Source organism: Ranitomeya imitator, chromosome 10 (assembly GCF_032444005.1).
Source record: "Ranitomeya imitator isolate aRanImi1 chromosome 10, aRanImi1.pri, whole genome shotgun sequence".
NCBI lineage: Eukaryota > Metazoa > Chordata > Amphibia > Anura > Dendrobatidae > Ranitomeya > Ranitomeya imitator.
This window is the reverse complement of record NC_091291.1, coordinates 91811797-91829786: the sequence shown is the minus strand read 5'-3', so window position 1 is coordinate 91829786 and position 17990 is coordinate 91811797. Positions and strand designations below refer to the sequence as shown.

Below are 17990 nucleotides of genomic sequence, written 5' to 3'. Positions count from 1 at the left end.
ATGGCAGAGCTCAGAAGGGAAGGAGCCCCATTTGGAATGCAGACTTAGATGGATTGGTCTGGAGGCGTCACATTGCATTTGCAGAGCCCCTCATGTAACTAAACAGTAGAAACCCCCCACAAGTGACCCCATATTGGAAATTAGACCCCCCCAAGGAACTTATCTAGATGTGTTGTGAGAACTTTGATCCCCCAAGTGTTTCACTACAGTTTATAACGCAGAGCCGTGAAAATAAAACACATTTTATTGACAGATCGCTGATCTGACACTTTGCTGTGCACTGTGTCAGATCAGCGATCACACAGGCACAGCAGTGACGCTTACCAGCGCTTGCTCTGAGCAGGCGCTGGTAAGCCACCTCCCTGCAGGACCCGGATGCAGCCCCGCGGCCATTTTGGATCCAGGGAGGAGGAGGTAAGAGACCCTCGCAGCAGCGTGATCACATCGCGTTCCTCCGAGGGTCTCAGGGAAGCACGCAGGGAGCCCCCTCCCTGCGCGATGCTTCCCTATACCGCCGGAACACTGCGATCATGTTTGATCGCAATGTGCCGGGGGCGGTCCGAGAATCCCCTCGTGAGAGCGGCTGATCGCTCTGGACGTACTATTCCGTCCTTGGGAAGTAGGGCACACCCCACATGGACGGAATAGTACGTCCAATGGTAGAAAGGGGTTAAGGATCTCTTTGCGTCTGAGTTGAAATGTGATAGTGGCTAATATATTTTGCCCCAAAAATTGCAGTCAGAATATTATTTATTTTTTGTATCTGTTACAGGTTATCCTTCAACGCCACCAGTTCCTCGTCGGGTTAATTTTCAAGAACACCCTTCAAAGAAAAACTTGCAGATTGATGGTAAACGTGGTATCAAATATGCATCTGGTGAGATCTGCTTATGTTCTTCAAGAAATCTGTTTGAGAATAATATGCTCTCTGGTGCGCTGCTGCTCTCCGGTGCTCCGGGGCTGCTGCTCTCCGTTGCTCTGGGGCTGCTGTGCTCCGGGGCTGCTGCTCTCCGGTGCTCCGGGGCTGCTGCTCTCCGGTGCTCCGGGGCTGCTGCTCTCCGGTGCTCCGGGGCTGCTGCTCTCCGGTGCTCCGGTGCTGCTGCTCTCCGGGGCTGCTGCTCTCCGGTGCTCCGGGGCTGCTGCTCTCCGGTGCTCCGGGGCTGCTGCTCTCCGGGGCTGCTGCTCTCCGGGGCTGCTGCTCTCCGGGGCTGCTGCTCTCCGGGGCTGCTGCTCTCCGGGGCTGCTGCTCTCCGGGGCTGCTGCTCTCCGGGGCTGCTGCTCTCCGGGGCTGCTGCTCTCCGGGGCTGCTGCTCTCCGGGGCTGCTGCTCTCCGGGGCTGCTGCTCTCCGGGGCTGCTGCTCTCCGGGGCTGCTGCTCTCCGGGGCTGCTGCTCTCCGGGGCTGCTGCTCTCCGGGGCTGCTGCTCTCCGGGGCTGCTGCTCTCCGGGGCTGCTGCTCTCCGGGGCTGCTGCTCTCCGGGGCTGCTGCTCTCCGGGGCTGCTGCTCTCCGGGGCTGCTGCTCTCCGGGGCTGCTGCTCTCCGGGGCTGCTGCTCTCCGGGGCTGCTGCTCTCCGGGGCTGCTGCTCTCCGGGGCTGCTGCTCTCCGGGGCTGCTGCTCTCCGGGGCTGCTGCTCTCTGGTGCTCCTGCTCTCCGGTGCTCCTGCTCTCCGGTGCTCCGGGGCTGCTGCTCTCCGGTGCTCCGGGGCTGCTGCTCTCCGGGGCTGCTGCTCTCCGGGGCTGCTGCTCTCCGGGGCTGCTGCTCTCCGGGGCTGCTGCTCTCCGGGGCTGCTGCTCTCCGGGGCTGCTGCTCTCCGGGGCTGCTGCTCTCCGGGGCTGCTGCTCTCCGGGGCTGCTGCTCTCCGGGGCTGCTGCTCTCCGGGGCTGCTGCTCTCCGGGGCTGCTGCTCTCCGGGGCTGCTGCTCTCCGGGGCTGCTGCTCTCCGGTGCTCCTGCTCTCCGGTGCTCCTGCTCTCCGGTGCTCCTGCTCTCCGGTGCTCCTGCTCTCCGGTGCTCCGGGGCTGCTGCTCTCTGGTGCTCAGGGGCTGCTGCTCTCCGGTGCTCCGGGGCTGCTGCTCTCCGGTGCTCCGGGGCTGCTGCTCTCCGGTGCTCCGGGGCTGCTGCTCTCCGGTGCTCCGGGGCTGCTGCTCTCCGGGGCTGCTGCTCTCCGGGGCTGCTGCTCTCCGGGGCTGCTGCTCTCCGGGGCTGCTGCTCTCCGGGGCTGCTGCTCTCCGGGGCTGCTGCTCTCCGGTGCTCCTGCTCTCCGGTGCTCCTGCTCTCCGGTGCTCCTGCTCTCCGGTGCTCCGGGGCTGCTGCTCTCTGGTGCTCAGGGGCTGCTGCTCTCCGGTGCTCCGGGGCTGCTGCTCTGTGAAAAACGGTCAGGAAAAAGGAAGCACATTGATTTGATCATGGCAGTGGAGTGGCAGTCGGAATCTACTGTGCAGCAACTAAATGGTCAGTTCTAGACTTGCAAAGCCGAAAAACAGTATTGCGCATGCGCCGGCATACGCGATTGCTTTCTATGGCCCGGAAGTGTACTTGTATACTTGTGGGCCATAGAAAGTCATGGCGTATGCCGGCGCATGCGCAATAACGATTGTATGCTTTGCCCCCAGTTGGGCAAAGCATACTGCGCATGAGCAAGAGGCCATTTGAATGCGCATGCGCCAAAACTAACAAATTCCCCAAAAAGAATGTGTAGAGCAAGCCAGGAGGGGGGGCGACGGACAATAAGACCCGCCCATCGGACCGAGCTGATTTACATACACCGCGGGAGGAATATAAACCGTATTTATTGGTCAAAGGTGGGGAGTCAAAGTGGATCAAAAGTACTGTTATAATGCAGAGTTGGCACTGAATTGAATGATATTTTTACATGATATGCCAAAAAAGTGGTGACCGATTCCCTTTAATATGTTAGAAGTAGGAAAGACTGGAAGTGTTAGAACCTGAATAACTGTAGTAACATCTAAAATTGTGATGGCTACAAGACTGGGTCAGAGCATCTCTAAAATGTCAGGTCTTTTGGGAAGTTTCTGGTTATTCAGTGGTTTGTCCCTACTTAAGTGGATCAAGAAAGGATCATAGTTGACCCATCGCCGGGGTCATGGGTGCACAATGCTTATTGGTGCTCGTAGGCAGCTACTTCTAGCCAATACTGTATGATCTCATGGAAGCGCTACTGCAGGAAAAAAATTGATGAAAACACTACTGATTGACCAAAATGCGTTGTAGTACACAATGCATCACGGCTTGCCAACCTGCTCCACCAAACCCTGTCAACTGCATTGGCAGATTTGCAACATGGACTGAAATATAAGAATGACCTAGTAGGAAGAATCTTTTTTTCATTTACTTCATGTGGGTGGCCAGGGAGAGGTTACCTGGCGGCACTAGACGAAGGCAAGCCGACAGAGGTAGTGTGTTACGCAAGGCAGTGTTCTGGTGGGAAGCCTAAGGTCCTGGTTTTCATGACCATGTATCTTTGCCATTGCCATGAAGGGGGGTATACATGTCAATCTTTAATAGCAGTGGCCCCTTTCAGCAGCATAGCAGTCCGCCACACTGCATAGATTGTTGAGGAGAGGCATGAAAAGTCTAATCCATGGAGATCTCCCCTCAAAACTTCCAAGGCTAAAAAGATCTTCTGCTGCTGATGTCTTTACCTTCAGAGGTCACCAAAGGTGGACTGAGTGGTCCAAGCTGTGATTTGTTGGCACAAGGGAAAGCCACACAATATTAGTGAGTTTTACTCTTCTTTCTGATTCAGCATATATAGCTATACATCTATTCTGTCAAGTAGACTGTCACAGAATAGTAGTGTTACTGATCTGCTTTATTTTAAAATATTTGTTTTTCACTCCTAGTACAAGGACACAGAGCATCTACCTCTGGTACTAATAAGACAAGTATGGTTGCAGTTCCACAAAAGTACATAATTGAGAAGCCCTACAACATTTGTGAAAAAAATGTTATTTTGAAAGGTGAGTGCAGAGATGACCACAGCATGCAAATTGTCTAAGGGTCACTTCTGTTTGTCCTTCTGTCTTTCTGTCTGGCTCGGATATTCATTGGTCGTGGCCTCTGTCTTGGAAATGCAAATCGCTGATTGGTCTCGCCAGCTGCCTGTCATGGCTGCCGCGACCAATCAGCGTCGGCCACAGTCAGATTAGTCCCTCCCTATTCCCATGCAGTCAGTGCCCGGCGCCCACATACTCCCCTCCATTCACCGCTCACACAGGGTTAATGCCGGCAGTAACGGGCCGCGGGTACCGCACTCCGTAACCGCTGCTATTTACCCTGTGTGACCAAGTTTTTACTATTGATGCTGCGTATGCAGCATCAATAGTAAAAATATCTAATGTTACAAATAATAATAAAAAAAAAACGTTATTCTCACCCTCCGACGTGCACCATCTCCTCGGCAGTGCAAGCGGCAGGTTCTGGTGCCACAGATGCTATGCGAGAAGGACCTGCTATGACGTCACGGTCATGTGACCGCGACGTCATCACAGGTCCTGCGCTCATACCAACCCTGGGACCGGAAACTGCCGCGTGCACCGCACACAGGCGCCAGGACTACAAGGGGCCCTCGGTGGGTGAGTATATGTTTATTTTTTATTTTAAGTCTTTTTTTAACCTGTTACATACCTGGCTGGGCAATATACTATGTGACTGGGCACTATACTACGTGACTGGGCAGTATGTGCTGTATACTACGTGGCTCTGTGCTGTATACTACGTGGCTCTGTGCTGTATACTACGTGGCTGTGCAATATACTATGTGGCTGGGCAATATACTACGTGATTGGGCAATATACTACGTGACTGGGCAATATACTACGTGACTGGGCAATATACTACGTGGCTGGGCAATATACTACGTGGTTGGGCAATATACTACGTGACTGGGCAATATACTACGTGACTGGGCATATACTACGTGACTGGGCGATATACTATGTGGGTTGTGCAATATACTACATGGACATGCATATTCTAGAGTACCCGATGCATTAGAATCGGCCACCATCTAGTATGCATGTAGGTATGTATGTGTGTGTGTGTGTGTATATATATATATATATATATATATATATATATATATATATATATATATATATATATATATATATATGTACGTACGTACGTGCATGCATACACTTTTAGGACTACTACGCCCAATAGGTGGTACTACAGTTCATTTCCTCTTCTTTTCTAAAAGGGAGGCAATTTGCATACCTAATGTGACACTTGTATGCCTATTTAGTACTGCAGCAAAATTAGGCATTTTCCATTTAAATCAATTAGAAGAGGTCATTCATCATTATTTAGTTCAAAACTCCCTTATCTCTAGGGAGCGGAACATGAAGTGAAGGCTATGGTGGGAGGTAGGGAAAGAACCGATCAAGAAGACCATTTTCCAGGAGAAACATTTTGCAACACATCTTATATTTTGTCACGGACATATATATGTGTGTGTGTGTGTGTGTGTATATATATATATATATATATATATATATATATATATATATATATATATATATATATATATATATATATATATATATTAGTGTAACAACTGAAAATATGTCTTATATTCTAGGTTCTTCAAAGTAGTCACCTTTTTGCTTCGATGACTGCTTTGCACACTCTTGGCATTCTCTTGATGAGCTTCAAGAGGTAGTCACCGGGAATGGTCTTCCAACAATCTTGAAGGCGTTCCAAGAGACGCTTAGCACTTGTTGGCCCTTTTGCCTTCACTCTGCGGTCCAGCTCACCCCAAACCATCTCGATTGGGTTCAGGTCAGGTGACTGTGGAGGCCAGGTCCCCCATCACTCTCCTTCTTAGTCAAATAGCCCTTACACAACCTGGAGGTGTTTGGGGTCATTGTCCTGTTGAAAAATAAATGATGGTCCTACTAAACGCAAACCGGATGGAATAGCATGTCGCTGCAAGATGCTGTGGTAGCCATGCTGGCTCAGTATGCCTTAAGTTTGGAATAAATCCCCAACAGTGTCACCAGCAAAGCCCCCCCACACCATCACACCTCCTCCTCCATGCTTCATGGTGGGAACCAGGCATGTAGAGTCCATCCGTTCACCTTATCTGCGTCACACAAAGACATGGTGGTTGGAACCAAAGATCTCAAATTTGGACTCATCAGACCAAAGCACAAATTTCCACTGGTCTAATGTCCATTCCTTGTGTTCTTTAGCCCAAACAAGTCTCTTCTGCTTGTTGCCTGTCCTTAGCAGTGGTTTCCTAGCAGCTATTTTTCCATGAAGGCCTGCTGCACAAAGTCTTCTCTTAACAGTTGTTGTAGAGATGTGTCTGCTGCTAGAACTGTGTGTGGCATTGACCTGGTCTCTAATCTGAGCTGCTGTTTACCTGCGATTTCCGAGGCTGTTGACTCAGATAAACTTATCCTCAGAAGCAGAGGTGACTCTTGGTCTTCATTTCCTAGGGCTGTCCTCATGTGAACCAATTTCTTTGTAGCATTTGATGATTTTTGCCACTGCACTTTCAAAGTTTGTCCAATTTTTCGGACTAACTAACCTTTATTTCTTAAAGTAATGATGGCCACTTGTTTTCCTTTACTTAGCTGCTTTTTTCTTGCCATAATACAAATTCTAACAGTCTATTCAATAGGACTATCAGCTGTGTATCCACCAGACTTCTGCACAACACAACTGATGGTCCCAACCCCATTTATAAGGCAAGAAATCCCACTTATTAAACCTGACAGGGCACACCTGTGAAGTGAAAACCATTCCCGGTGACTACCTCTTGAAGCTCATCAAGAGAATGCCAAGAGTGTGCAAAGCAGTCATCAAAGCAAAAGGTGGCTACTTTGAAGAACCTAGAATATAAGACATATTTTCAGTTGTTTCACACTTTTTTGTTAAGTATATAATTCCACATGTGTTAATTCATAGTTTTGATGCCCTCAGTGTGAATTTACAATTTGCATAGTCATGAAAATACAGAAAAATCTTTAAATGAGAAGGTGTGTCCAAACGTTTGGTCTATACTGTAATATATATATATATATATATATATATATATATATATATATATATATATATATATATATATATATATATATATATATATATATATATATATATATATATATAATGTCTGTGACAAAATATGAGATGTGTTGCAAAATGTTTCTTCTGGAATCCAAACCAGACATTCCATTTGCAGACCCATGTTTTGGGGCATTTGCCCCTCATCAGTGCAAAGCAAGAGGCCTCATTTGGCTATGTGAGAGACCTCTGATATAAAGTCTCCTTATAGAGAGTGCCAAGTTGTCATAAGGAGACGTATAGGCCACAAAATGCTCCTCCTCTAAATTTGCATATCTTATGAATATGCCATCAATGCCCATAATTAGTATTTCCTTTGGACTTAATTTGTTTCTCTTTGTAGAGTTTCCCAGCATTGAACCTGTCACACTAAGAATGAAATCAAAAGAGCCGCCGTCCAACAGTGAAAATATTTGTTTGGATGGAAGAGATGTAATAAATTATACAGTAGGTAAGTTCTTAAGACTTTCACAAAGGCTAGAGTTTTCTCAACTTGCTTCTGGGAATTGTTCATTTCAGGAATATTATTGTCTGTGCCTTTATTTTAGGAGGGGGACAGGCACCTTAATAGAAAACAGTATTTGTTTTTTCAATCTTCGCTTACACTGTTTAGCGGGTTATCCGATGGCATAAAAACACCAAACTACACATACGCCACTTTCTTTTTTTTCCCTTTATATATGTTATTGTATTGAAAGCTCATCATTTCAAGTTCATTCATCTTGATGGCACAAATAGCTGATCCAGGGTGTCCAGATAGATAAGATTCCTATCCAACCAAAGAACATCTCTCCTGGCCTGGTGGCAACTTGTCTTCACTGAGAACTAGAGTTGAGCAGATTGGGGAAAATTTTAATTTGCATTTTGTCAAGTTTTCTCCAGGAAAATCGATTTGTGAAGAATTTATTCTTTCCTAATTTCTTGTACTTTTATTATTCTCTGGGGCCTCTCCAGACCCTAGAGCATAACAAAAAAGAATATTTTAAAAAAATTGTTATCCTGGCTTTACCGCTGACCTCTCCAGCCCCTCCGCTGCTCACCGCCACCCATCCAGGTCCTCGCTGCATCTTCAGATTCCCTGCTGCTCACAATGGAAACTTTGTATCTCCCGCACTGTGCTTAGACTTCTGGATGTTACAGAGCCAAGGAGGATTCTGCACATGGAGTTCACGGCATCATAGCGTACGTTGTGACCTCTCACGCACGTGTGCAGAACCCTTCTAGGCGTCATTTCCCCCGGAAGTCCCATCACAGTGCACGAGATAGAAAGTTTCCATGGCAAGTGGTGGAGGATCTGAAGTTATGGTGAGTAGCGGAGGAGCCTTAGAGGTCAGCAGTGAGGTGAGTATAACGTTTTTTTATTTTTATAACATTTGGCTGGCGTTGAATGGTTCAGATAAATGGTGGCGAGTGGCTGCCGTTTTGCTGAATTTATGCTGAAGCTCATTCTTTTTGATGAATGTGGATATTTGTAACTTTGAGTAGAATTCGATTCCGAACTAATTTTTTCACTCCTCTCAAATGGGAATGAAACATCTGTTTTTTTTTTTATTTCAAAATGGCAATTGTACGAGCTTTGTCTTCCCCATGTGTCATCACGTGATGCTGTTACCTTGCTGAAGGGACTAATTAGTGGTGGGCCGTGGGGTAGGTGATTCTCACTGTGGAGATGCTGCTGTGATTGCGTCCCCTTCATGAAGATCTTGACCGCGACTGATACTTTGCAATCCATGAGCTTTTATAAGGGAGCGTTTCAACATTTCTCAACTAATGAGCACACAATTTTGTGATCCGATGATTCTTTTCACTTCGTATAATGACTTATAAACCATTAGTGTACATTTTCACAAATGTTATATATCAGGAAACAATCCTTCTGCTTTATCAAATTCAAAAGCTTTTTCTTTCATGATCCTATGACAACACTTCATGCAACCATCCACTGGTGCTCTGCATAAAGATAAGTCGGAGTATTGAAAATGGCGCAGTGAGCAAACTCACCAATTCTAAAGCGCTCATTCATTTTTCTGTACATATATGGCACTCTCTCCTTGCAGACTGATGTTTGATGCTCGCGGTTTTAGCAATGATCTTTACTACAGTTGGATCATAAAAGTATAAACGAGTTTTGTAGGACAGCACTTTTTTTTCAATAATTGATGTGTTTTGTATTCCGGTATTGTTGGGTATTACTGATTATTTAGGCCACAAAGTGACAGATACAGTTATATGAAAAAGTTTTGGCACCCCTATTAATCTTAAGCTTAATGTTTTATAAAAAATTTTTTTTTTTTTGCAACATCTATTTCAGTTTCATATATCTAATAACAGTTGGACACAGTAATGTTTCTGCCTTGAAATGAGGTTTATTGTACTAACAGAAAATGTGCAATCTGCATTCAAACAAAATTTGACATGTGCATAAGTATGGGCACCCTTATCATTTTCTTGTTTTAAATACTCCTACCTACTTTTTACTGACTTACTAAAGCACTTTTTTTGGTATTCTAACCTCATTGAGCTTTGAACTTCAGGTGTATGCAATCATGAGAAAAGCTAAGTGGCCACTTGCAAGTTGTTCTCCTGTTTGACTCTCCTCTGAAGAGTGGCATCATGGGCTCCTCAAAACAACTGTCTAATAGTTGTTCAGGGGAAGGATACAAAAAGCTGTCTCAGAGATTTAACCTGTCAATTTCCACTGTGAGGAATATAGTAAGGAAATGGAAGAACACAGGTACAGTTCTTGTTAAGGCCAGAAGTGGCAGGCCAAGAAAAACATCAGAAAGGCAGAGAAGAATAATGGTGAGATCAGTCAAGGACAATCCTCAAACCACCTCCAGAGAGCTGCAGCATCAACTTGCTGCAGATGGTGTCACTGTGCATCGGTCAACTATACAACGCACTTTGCACAAGGAGTAGCTGTATGGGAGAGTGATGTGAAAGAAGCCGTTTCTGCAAGCACGCCACAAACAGAGTCGGCTGAGGTATGCAAAAACACATTTGGAGAAGCCAATTTCTTTTTGGAAGAAGGTCCTGCAGACTGATGAAACCAAGATTGAGTTGTTTGGTCATACAAAAAGGCGTTATGCATGGCGAAAAACACTTGCTACCCACAGTAAAATTTGGTGGAGGTTCCATCATGCTTTGGAGCTGTGTGGCCAATGCCGGCACCGGGAATCTTGTTAAAGTTGAGGGACGCATGGATTCCTCTCAGTATCAGCAGATTCTTGACAATAATGTTCATGAATCAGTGACAAAGTTGAAGTTACGCAGGGGATGGATCTTTCAGCAAGACAATGATCCAAAACACCGCTCCAAATCTACTCAGGCATTCATGCAGAGGAACAATTACACTGTTCTGGAATGGCCATCCCAGTCCCCAGACCTGAATATCATTGAACATCTGTGGGATCATTTGAAGAGGGCTGTCCATGCTCGGCGACCATCAAACTTAACTGAACTGGAATTGTTTTGTAAAGAGGAATGGTCAAAAATACATTCATCCAGGATCCAGGAACTCATCAAAAGCTACAGGAAGCGACTAGAGGCTGTTTTTTTTTGCAAAAGGAGGATCTACTAAATATTAATGTCACTTTTCTGGTGGGGTGCCCATACTTATGCACCTGTCAAATTTTGTTTGAATGCAGATTGCACATTTTCTGTTAGTACAATAAACCTCATTTCAAGGCAGAAACATTACTGTGTCCAACAGTTATTAGATATATGAAACTGAAATAGCTGTTGGAAAAAACAATTTTTATAAAACATTAAGCTTAAGATTAATAGGGGTGCCCAAACTTTTTCATGTAACTAACTCCCAGATATGCAGTACCTCTTTAAAGTGCACCTGTCATTCCCTAAAAGACTACACTGCATGTATCACAACGAGCAGTGACATTTGTAATTACCTTTTCTGTCCTTTCCCCAAAGCTACAGTACCTGGGACCATTACCCTACTGGATTGTTGCTGAGTCATATGCATACTGGAACCACAGGCAGAAAATGCCAACAGGAAAGGGAGGAAATATATTAAGTAAAAAGAAAAATAACATTAAAAAAGTAAGCATTTCTGAAATCTATAGCACGCCTAGGTGATGTGTATAAACTCAGAATGACAAGTGCACTTTAAACCTCTCAATACTTCACATCTTGACAATTGTTAGTCTGTTATGTCATTATAGCAGTGTCATTAACTTTTTGGATTGTTATTAAATAAGTCTTTTGTCACAAGTTCCGAACAGCTCACTTGGCTGTGCACACCCATCTTTCCATAGACTTGCCATAAAAAAAAAAGTGCTTGCACGTACCAACATTTGTAAAATTTATGATATAATGATTATGCCATCTATGTGTATGCGTAGCACAAGCGATCAGAAGATCGCACCTTCAAGTCTCCTAAGGAGACTATTGAATCATGTATAAAATAAACTAATAAACACGTTTTTTAAAATTAAAAAAATATAAAAGTTCAAATACCCCCCCTTTTACCCCTTTCAAAATAAAACAATTAAGAAAAACAGAAAGTATCGCCGCATTCAGAAGTGCCCGATCTATCAAAATATAAAAATGATTAATCCGATCGGTAACTGCGTAACAAGAAATATGAAAAAGCCATAGTTAAGTTTTTTTTGTTACTTTAACATTTGCAATAACGGGCTAACAAAACATCGTATCTACCCCGAAATAGTGTCGATAAAAAAAAAGTTAGCTCTCCCTCAACCAGCCTCAGATTTCGAAAAATGGCGCTGTTTTTTCTCTTTTTTTTTGCAAACTTTGGATTTTTTTTACCACTTAAATAAAAAAAAGGACCTATACATGTTTGGTATCTGCATACTCGTAATGACCTGGAGAATCATATTGGCAGGTCAGTTTTAGCATTTAGTGAACATGGTAAAAAAAACAATAGCGGAGTTGCACTTTTTTTTTGCAATTTCACTGCACTTGTAATCAAAACAGACAATTGCTGGGTCTTTTTATCATTGCAACTCACCCTCCCCAAATGCAGTAAAAAGCAAACAAAATCTTCTGTACCCCCAAAATTATACTGATGAAAACAATCACTCACCACACAAAGAAAAATCCTCTCGCCGCTCTAGCGCCAAAAAAAATAGAGCTACACGTGACACGTAATTTTTTTTTTTTAGCTGCTAAAATATTAAAGCGCTAAATAATTTTGTCTTCCGAATCTGTAGGATCAACCCTCTTAAGCAGTCTATATGGACATGCAGGTCATAGAGGCTTTAATAAATTGTTACCGATGATATCTGCAATCTGATGTCTTATTCCAGAGAAAGCCACATTTTTGTTAGTCTGTAAATGAGCCGCTAAACGGATTGTCCGGTCTAAAACTACAAGTCTGCAGTCACTCTATGTAACTGCAGACTTGTGAATCCTTTCATCGCACTCGCTGCGAGGAGTCTCCAGTTTCCGTGCCGGGAAGCAAGTATGCAATATGTATACTCCCAGTCACAACCAGACTAGATGGGCGCTGCCTCAGTGAATGCAAGTGTATTGAGCGAGGCCGGAAACCGTCTAGTTTGATTGTGGCCAGGAGTATGCATATCACATACTTGCGGTCACATGACCACTGTTACCAGCGCTGATATTGGAGAATCCTAATAGCGCACAGTGCCCCGCGATGTGAGGATTCATAAGTCTGCAGTCACACAGAGCGACTGAAGACTTGTAGTTTTAGACTGGATAACCCCTTTAAGATCTATGTTCGGGACATAAATCTCCCCGAGAATCTGCCTCCAGAGCTTATTTTATATGAAATATGTGCTCACCAGCGTGACACATGTAGATCAGGAGAGCAGACTGTCAGTCGTTACATGTCTCGTACCGGTAACACCTCCTTTCATGTAAAATAATAATAATTTTATTTATATAGCGCAACATATTCCGCAGCGCTTTACAAATTATAGAGGGGATTTGTACAGACAATAGACATTACAGCATAACAGAAATCACAGTTCAAAATAGATACCAAGAGGAATGAGGGCCCTGCTCGCAAGCTTACAGACTATGAGGAAAAGAGGAGACACGAGAGGTGGATGGTAACAATTGCTTTAGTTATTCGGACCAGCCATAGTGTAAGGCTCGGGTGTTCATGTAAAGCTGCATGAACCAGTTAACTGCCTAAGTATGTAGCAGTGCGGGGGCGTGGCCTAGCAGGCGATGTGAACAGACGTGCAACAGAGCTCTCCCGCTTCATTATCTCTGTATTAACCCCTTAGAGGCGCCGCCGAGCGCAAATCATACTCTCAGGAGTGCACATAGTCTCGGGGAGCGAGGTGTGACCCGAAGGAACGGAATCTTATCTGAGGATGACACGCAGGAGACAGAAGGAGCTGACAGCTGCGGGAAGCTCACAGGCCCAAGATGGCGCTGAGACTGCAGAGGAGGCGGCGAGGGCAAGCGCTGCTTATCAGAGGAAGATGGATGTGATTGCTAAGTTGGAGCGATTTGCCAGGTCAGAGGAGGCTGTAAATCTACAGTCAGAGGCTGGAAGTGTGGAGTCTGGAGCAGCTGGTGCCCCCGGTGATCAGCAGGAAGGAGGGGCTCAGCTACAGTGCAGTGGGTCAGACCAGGGATCTCCTACAAGGGCCGCAGGAGCTGTTCTGCCTGCACAGTCTGACATGCCAGAAATGGAGGAGCCGACTCTGAAGGACATATTTTCAGTGGTGATGTACTGTAAGTCTGCCCTGGGGGCTCTAAACCTACGAGCGGATGAATTAAAGGGAGAGATGGTCGCTTTAAACTCTGCTATGCGTAAAGTTGAAAAGAGAGTGGAAGAGGTGGAAGAAAGGGTTGGGAGTGCAGAAGATCGGATTGGTGAATTGTTAAACAGGGAAAAAAAGTATATTCAACGTATTGCTGATCTGGAGTTTAAGACTGATGACCTTGAAAACCGATCCCGCAGGAACAACCTAAGGATTGTGGGGGTCCCAGAAAAGGCGGAAGGGAGCAACCCCACGGCTTATATTGAGGCATGGCTAAAAAACGCTGTGGGTGGAGATGGCCTTACTAAGATGTTTGCCGTTGAAAGAGCGCACCGTGTGCCCACCAGACCCCTCCCCCCCGGCTCGGCCCCAAGAGTTATCTTGGCTAAAATTCTGAACTATCAGGACCGAGACATTTTGTTGAGGAAAGCCAGGAATTGTGATGAGCTGACCATTGATGGTAATCGGGTCTCCCTTTATCCGGATTACTCTGCGGCGGTCCAAAAGCTTCGGATGAAGTTTGGAGAGGTCAAGAGGAGGTTGCGAGACTTAGATGTCCGTTATTCAATGATTTACCCAGCAAAATTAAGGGTGGTGGCTCTGGATCGGGTGCATTTTTTCCAAAATCCAGAGGAGGCGTCACAATGGCTGGATCTCAATACTAAGCATGTCAAAACGGGGCAGACCCGCTGAAACTGATTTAAGTGCTACTGAGGCAATTGTTAACCCTTCACTGTTATGTTTGGTTTGATAGTTAACTGGTACTTATACTGTGACTTTATGGTATATTGATATCATCAGGTTGTGTTCGGCGGCGCAACGAAATTTGCATTTTGGCTATGGTGGGCGGGGGAGCTGAAGGAACGCAGAGTTTTTATCGTTAGGCTGTGAAACAGCGTTCCCAGATCTCAAATTGAGAGGGAGAGTTTATTTTGATATTCTAAGAGTAGAGAGGAGTTGGGTGGGCTTAAAGAGAGGGGAGAGATAGAGAGTTATTTCAGTTGGGAATTGGGGATGGGGGGGGGGGAGGAGGGAGGGGGTGGGAGTTGGGGTTGAGACCTTAGGGAGCTTGAACTCATTCATTGTTTCTATAAGCTATAATGGGTGGGGAGGTTAAAATCCTAAGTTGGAATGTTAGGGGCCTTGCAAATGCTACTAAAAGAACAGCTATTTTCCAATATGTACTGAAACAGAGGCCTTCAGTGATATGTCTGCAGGAAACTCACCTAGTGAAGGAAAAGGTTGCTATTCTACAGAAGAGATGGGTGAGAAAGGCGTATCACTCAACGTTCTCAAATTATGCCAGAGGTGTGTCAATTTTGATACACGTTAGTGTTCCGTTTGAAGAGATTGAGGTAACCACCGATAAAGACGGCCAATTTGTGTTTTTAGTATGCAAGATATTTAACAGGTTAATTTGTATTGTGTCAATTTATATTCCACCACCATATTCCAAGAAAAAGATACAGGAGATTCTGGAAATTACGGGTAGGTGGGATGGGGTGCCCCTCCTTATAGTGGGGGATGTGAACAATATATCTAATGATCACTGGGACAAGGGTAGACATGCAGAGTTGAGAAGTGAAGGGAACTCTACTCCTTTTGGAAATTATCTAAGAGAAATAGGATGGATAGATTTGTGGCGGGTGCGTAATCCTAGGACATATGCCTACTCATGTTATTCAGCAACATACGGATCTTTATCTCGCATTGATGTGGCTTTGGGAAATGGGGGGGTGAATAATCTAATACATGAGGTGGAGTATAGGCCTAGAGTAATATCGGACCATAGCCCAGTACTGGTCTCTGTACAAATGACTGGGAAGAGTGGTCTGACGGGGTTGGGATGGAAATTTCACCCCTCCTGGCTACAGTATTTGGATATGGAACAGGTGGGAACTGAACTCGGGGAGTTTTTCAGGATAAATGAAGGGAGTGCGGGGAATCTTGTAGTGTGGGACACCATGAAGGCATACCTGAGAGGAATTTTATTCCGGGACATCTCGAGACATAAAACTAAGTCTAAAATTCAAGACAATGCAGTGATGGAGGAACTGAGGGTGGCGGAAGAGACACTGGCCTCTCAGAATTCAAGAGAAGCACAACTTCGTATGAGGGCGGCTCAGGTAGCGGTCGATGAACTCCATATGCGTAGGGCAGATAGGTTGAGAGCCTTTCAAAAGGAAACATTTTATTCTGAGGGAGAGAAGGTAGGACATTTGCTCTCGGTGGTGGTTTCTGCGCAGCGGGATTCTTCACATGTATACTCCATAAGAACAGAGGAAGGTAAAACGGTTACTCAGGGGGGGGAAATTTTAGACGTTTTTCGGAGATTTTATAGTAAATTATATTCCTCTAGGGTGGATAAAAGTCCTGAGGAAATGAATAGATATCTGAAAGAGGTTGACTTACCCAGACTAGGTAGAGAGGAAAGGGAGTGGATGGATAGACCGCTTGGGGAGGAAGAATTGAAGGCGGCTTTGGCGAATATGGCGGGGGGCAAGGCTCCGGGGACGGACGGTATCCCAGTAGAGGTTTATAAAATTCTTAATGCAGAGTTAATGCCCAAATTGGAGCGAGTGTTCTCTGAGTCGTTGGAGAGGGGAGTGCTGCCCCCATCAATGAGAGAGGCCATCGTGGTGGTTATTCCTAAAGCTGATAAAGATCCTCAACAGCCGGAGTCGTATAGACCAATTTCACTTCTAACGGCTGACATAAAGATTTTGGCGAAGGCCCTGGCGAACAGGCTGACCCAAGTGATCGATAAATTGATTCACCCAGACCAGTCTGGCTTTATGCCCAATAAATCCACGGCAATTAACTTGAGAAGGCTATTTTTAAATATGCAAATTCCTGCAGACAATGCCGGAAAAAGAGTTGTGGTGTCTTTAGATGCCCACAAGGCCTTTGATTGTGTGGAGTGGAGTTACTTGTGGTCGGTACTGGATCGCCTGGGGTTTGGTCCAAAATTCATCTCCTGGGTTAAGTTGCTGTACTCGTTCCCAATGGCAAAAATTAGAGTTAATAATAATTTGTCAGAGAGTTTCCCGCTGTTTAGGGGTACCAGACAGGGGTGTCCGCTGTCCCCGTTGCTCTTCGCTCTGGCCGTGGAGCCGTTAGCGGCTAAAATAAGAGGTGCTCAGGAGGTTAGAGGTTACATCTATGGTAGGAGGGAAGACAAAATTGCATTATATGCTGACGATATTTTGTTGTTCCTGGAGGATTCTGAAAGGTCCCTGTGCAATGCGGTTGCTTTGATTGAGGAGTTTGGTCGGTTTTCGGGTCTCACAATAAACTGGGATAAGTCTTGTATGTTGTTGATTGAGGGGGACAGTATGGGCAGTGGAGAGAGGGCGATAACCACAAAATTAAAGATTGTTCAAAAATTCAAATATTTGGGTATTCAGATTGCTCTTCCTCTAACTACCTTTGAGGAACTGAATTTAAGTCCATTAATGCAGAAAATTCGTACCAAGATTGCGGCATGGAACAAATTACATTTATCGGTGGTTGGTAGGGTGAACCTCTTAAAGATGATTGTAATGCCACAGTTGTTGTACGTGCTACATAACTCTCCCATTTGGATTACACAATGCAGATTCCGTAAGATTAGGTCTTTGTTTGGGGAATTAATATGGGGAGGAAAGAGTCCTAGGTTTAAACAGGAGATACTTCAGAGGGCCAAAACAGAGGGGGGTCTTGCACTTCCTAATCCATGGCTATACTTCTTAGCAGCACAGTGTCAACATCTCAAAGGATGGGGGGAGGAGGCAGGGAGTGTGCAAATACCTAATAGCTTGAGGTTCTTACTACAGGCAGACGTTTTGAGTGACAGTTTGGAGGGAGGACAATTCAAAAAAATGGGTTCACATGGGTGCACTATCAAATTAATTCACAGAGTATGGGAAAAAGTCAAACTCATTAGGGAAGTGAGTGGGTTCACCAGATTCTCGCCTATTTGGGACAACATTTATCTACCGGAATTTAGGCAGAGGGAGGGTTTTCACTTTTGGTCTGCAGCAGGTATTAAATGGCTGGGGCAGCTGATAAGTCAGGGCAGACTTAAAACATTTGAGGAGTTGCAGGAAGAATTTCAGTTGCCACGGTCTGAATTGTTCCAGTATAATCGTATCTCTCATGCTTATCAGGCACAGAATAAAAGGGGAGCCATAGTGGTA

At 45.2% G+C, this 17990-nt stretch overlaps 1 protein-coding gene across 1 annotated transcript in view; it reads left to right on the top strand.

The window, feature by feature from the left end:
* Positions 1–17990, top strand: part of LOC138651133 (zinc finger protein 287-like) — an 86158-nt gene that overhangs the window by 52187 nt on the left and 15981 nt on the right. Inside the window, exons 7-9 of the mRNA XM_069741148.1 lie at positions 773–877; positions 3862–3978; positions 7434–7541. Coding sequence (XP_069597249.1) covers positions 773–877; positions 3862–3978; positions 7434–7541 — 330 coding nt within the window. The remainder of the gene's footprint in view (positions 1–772; positions 878–3861; positions 3979–7433; positions 7542–17990) is intronic.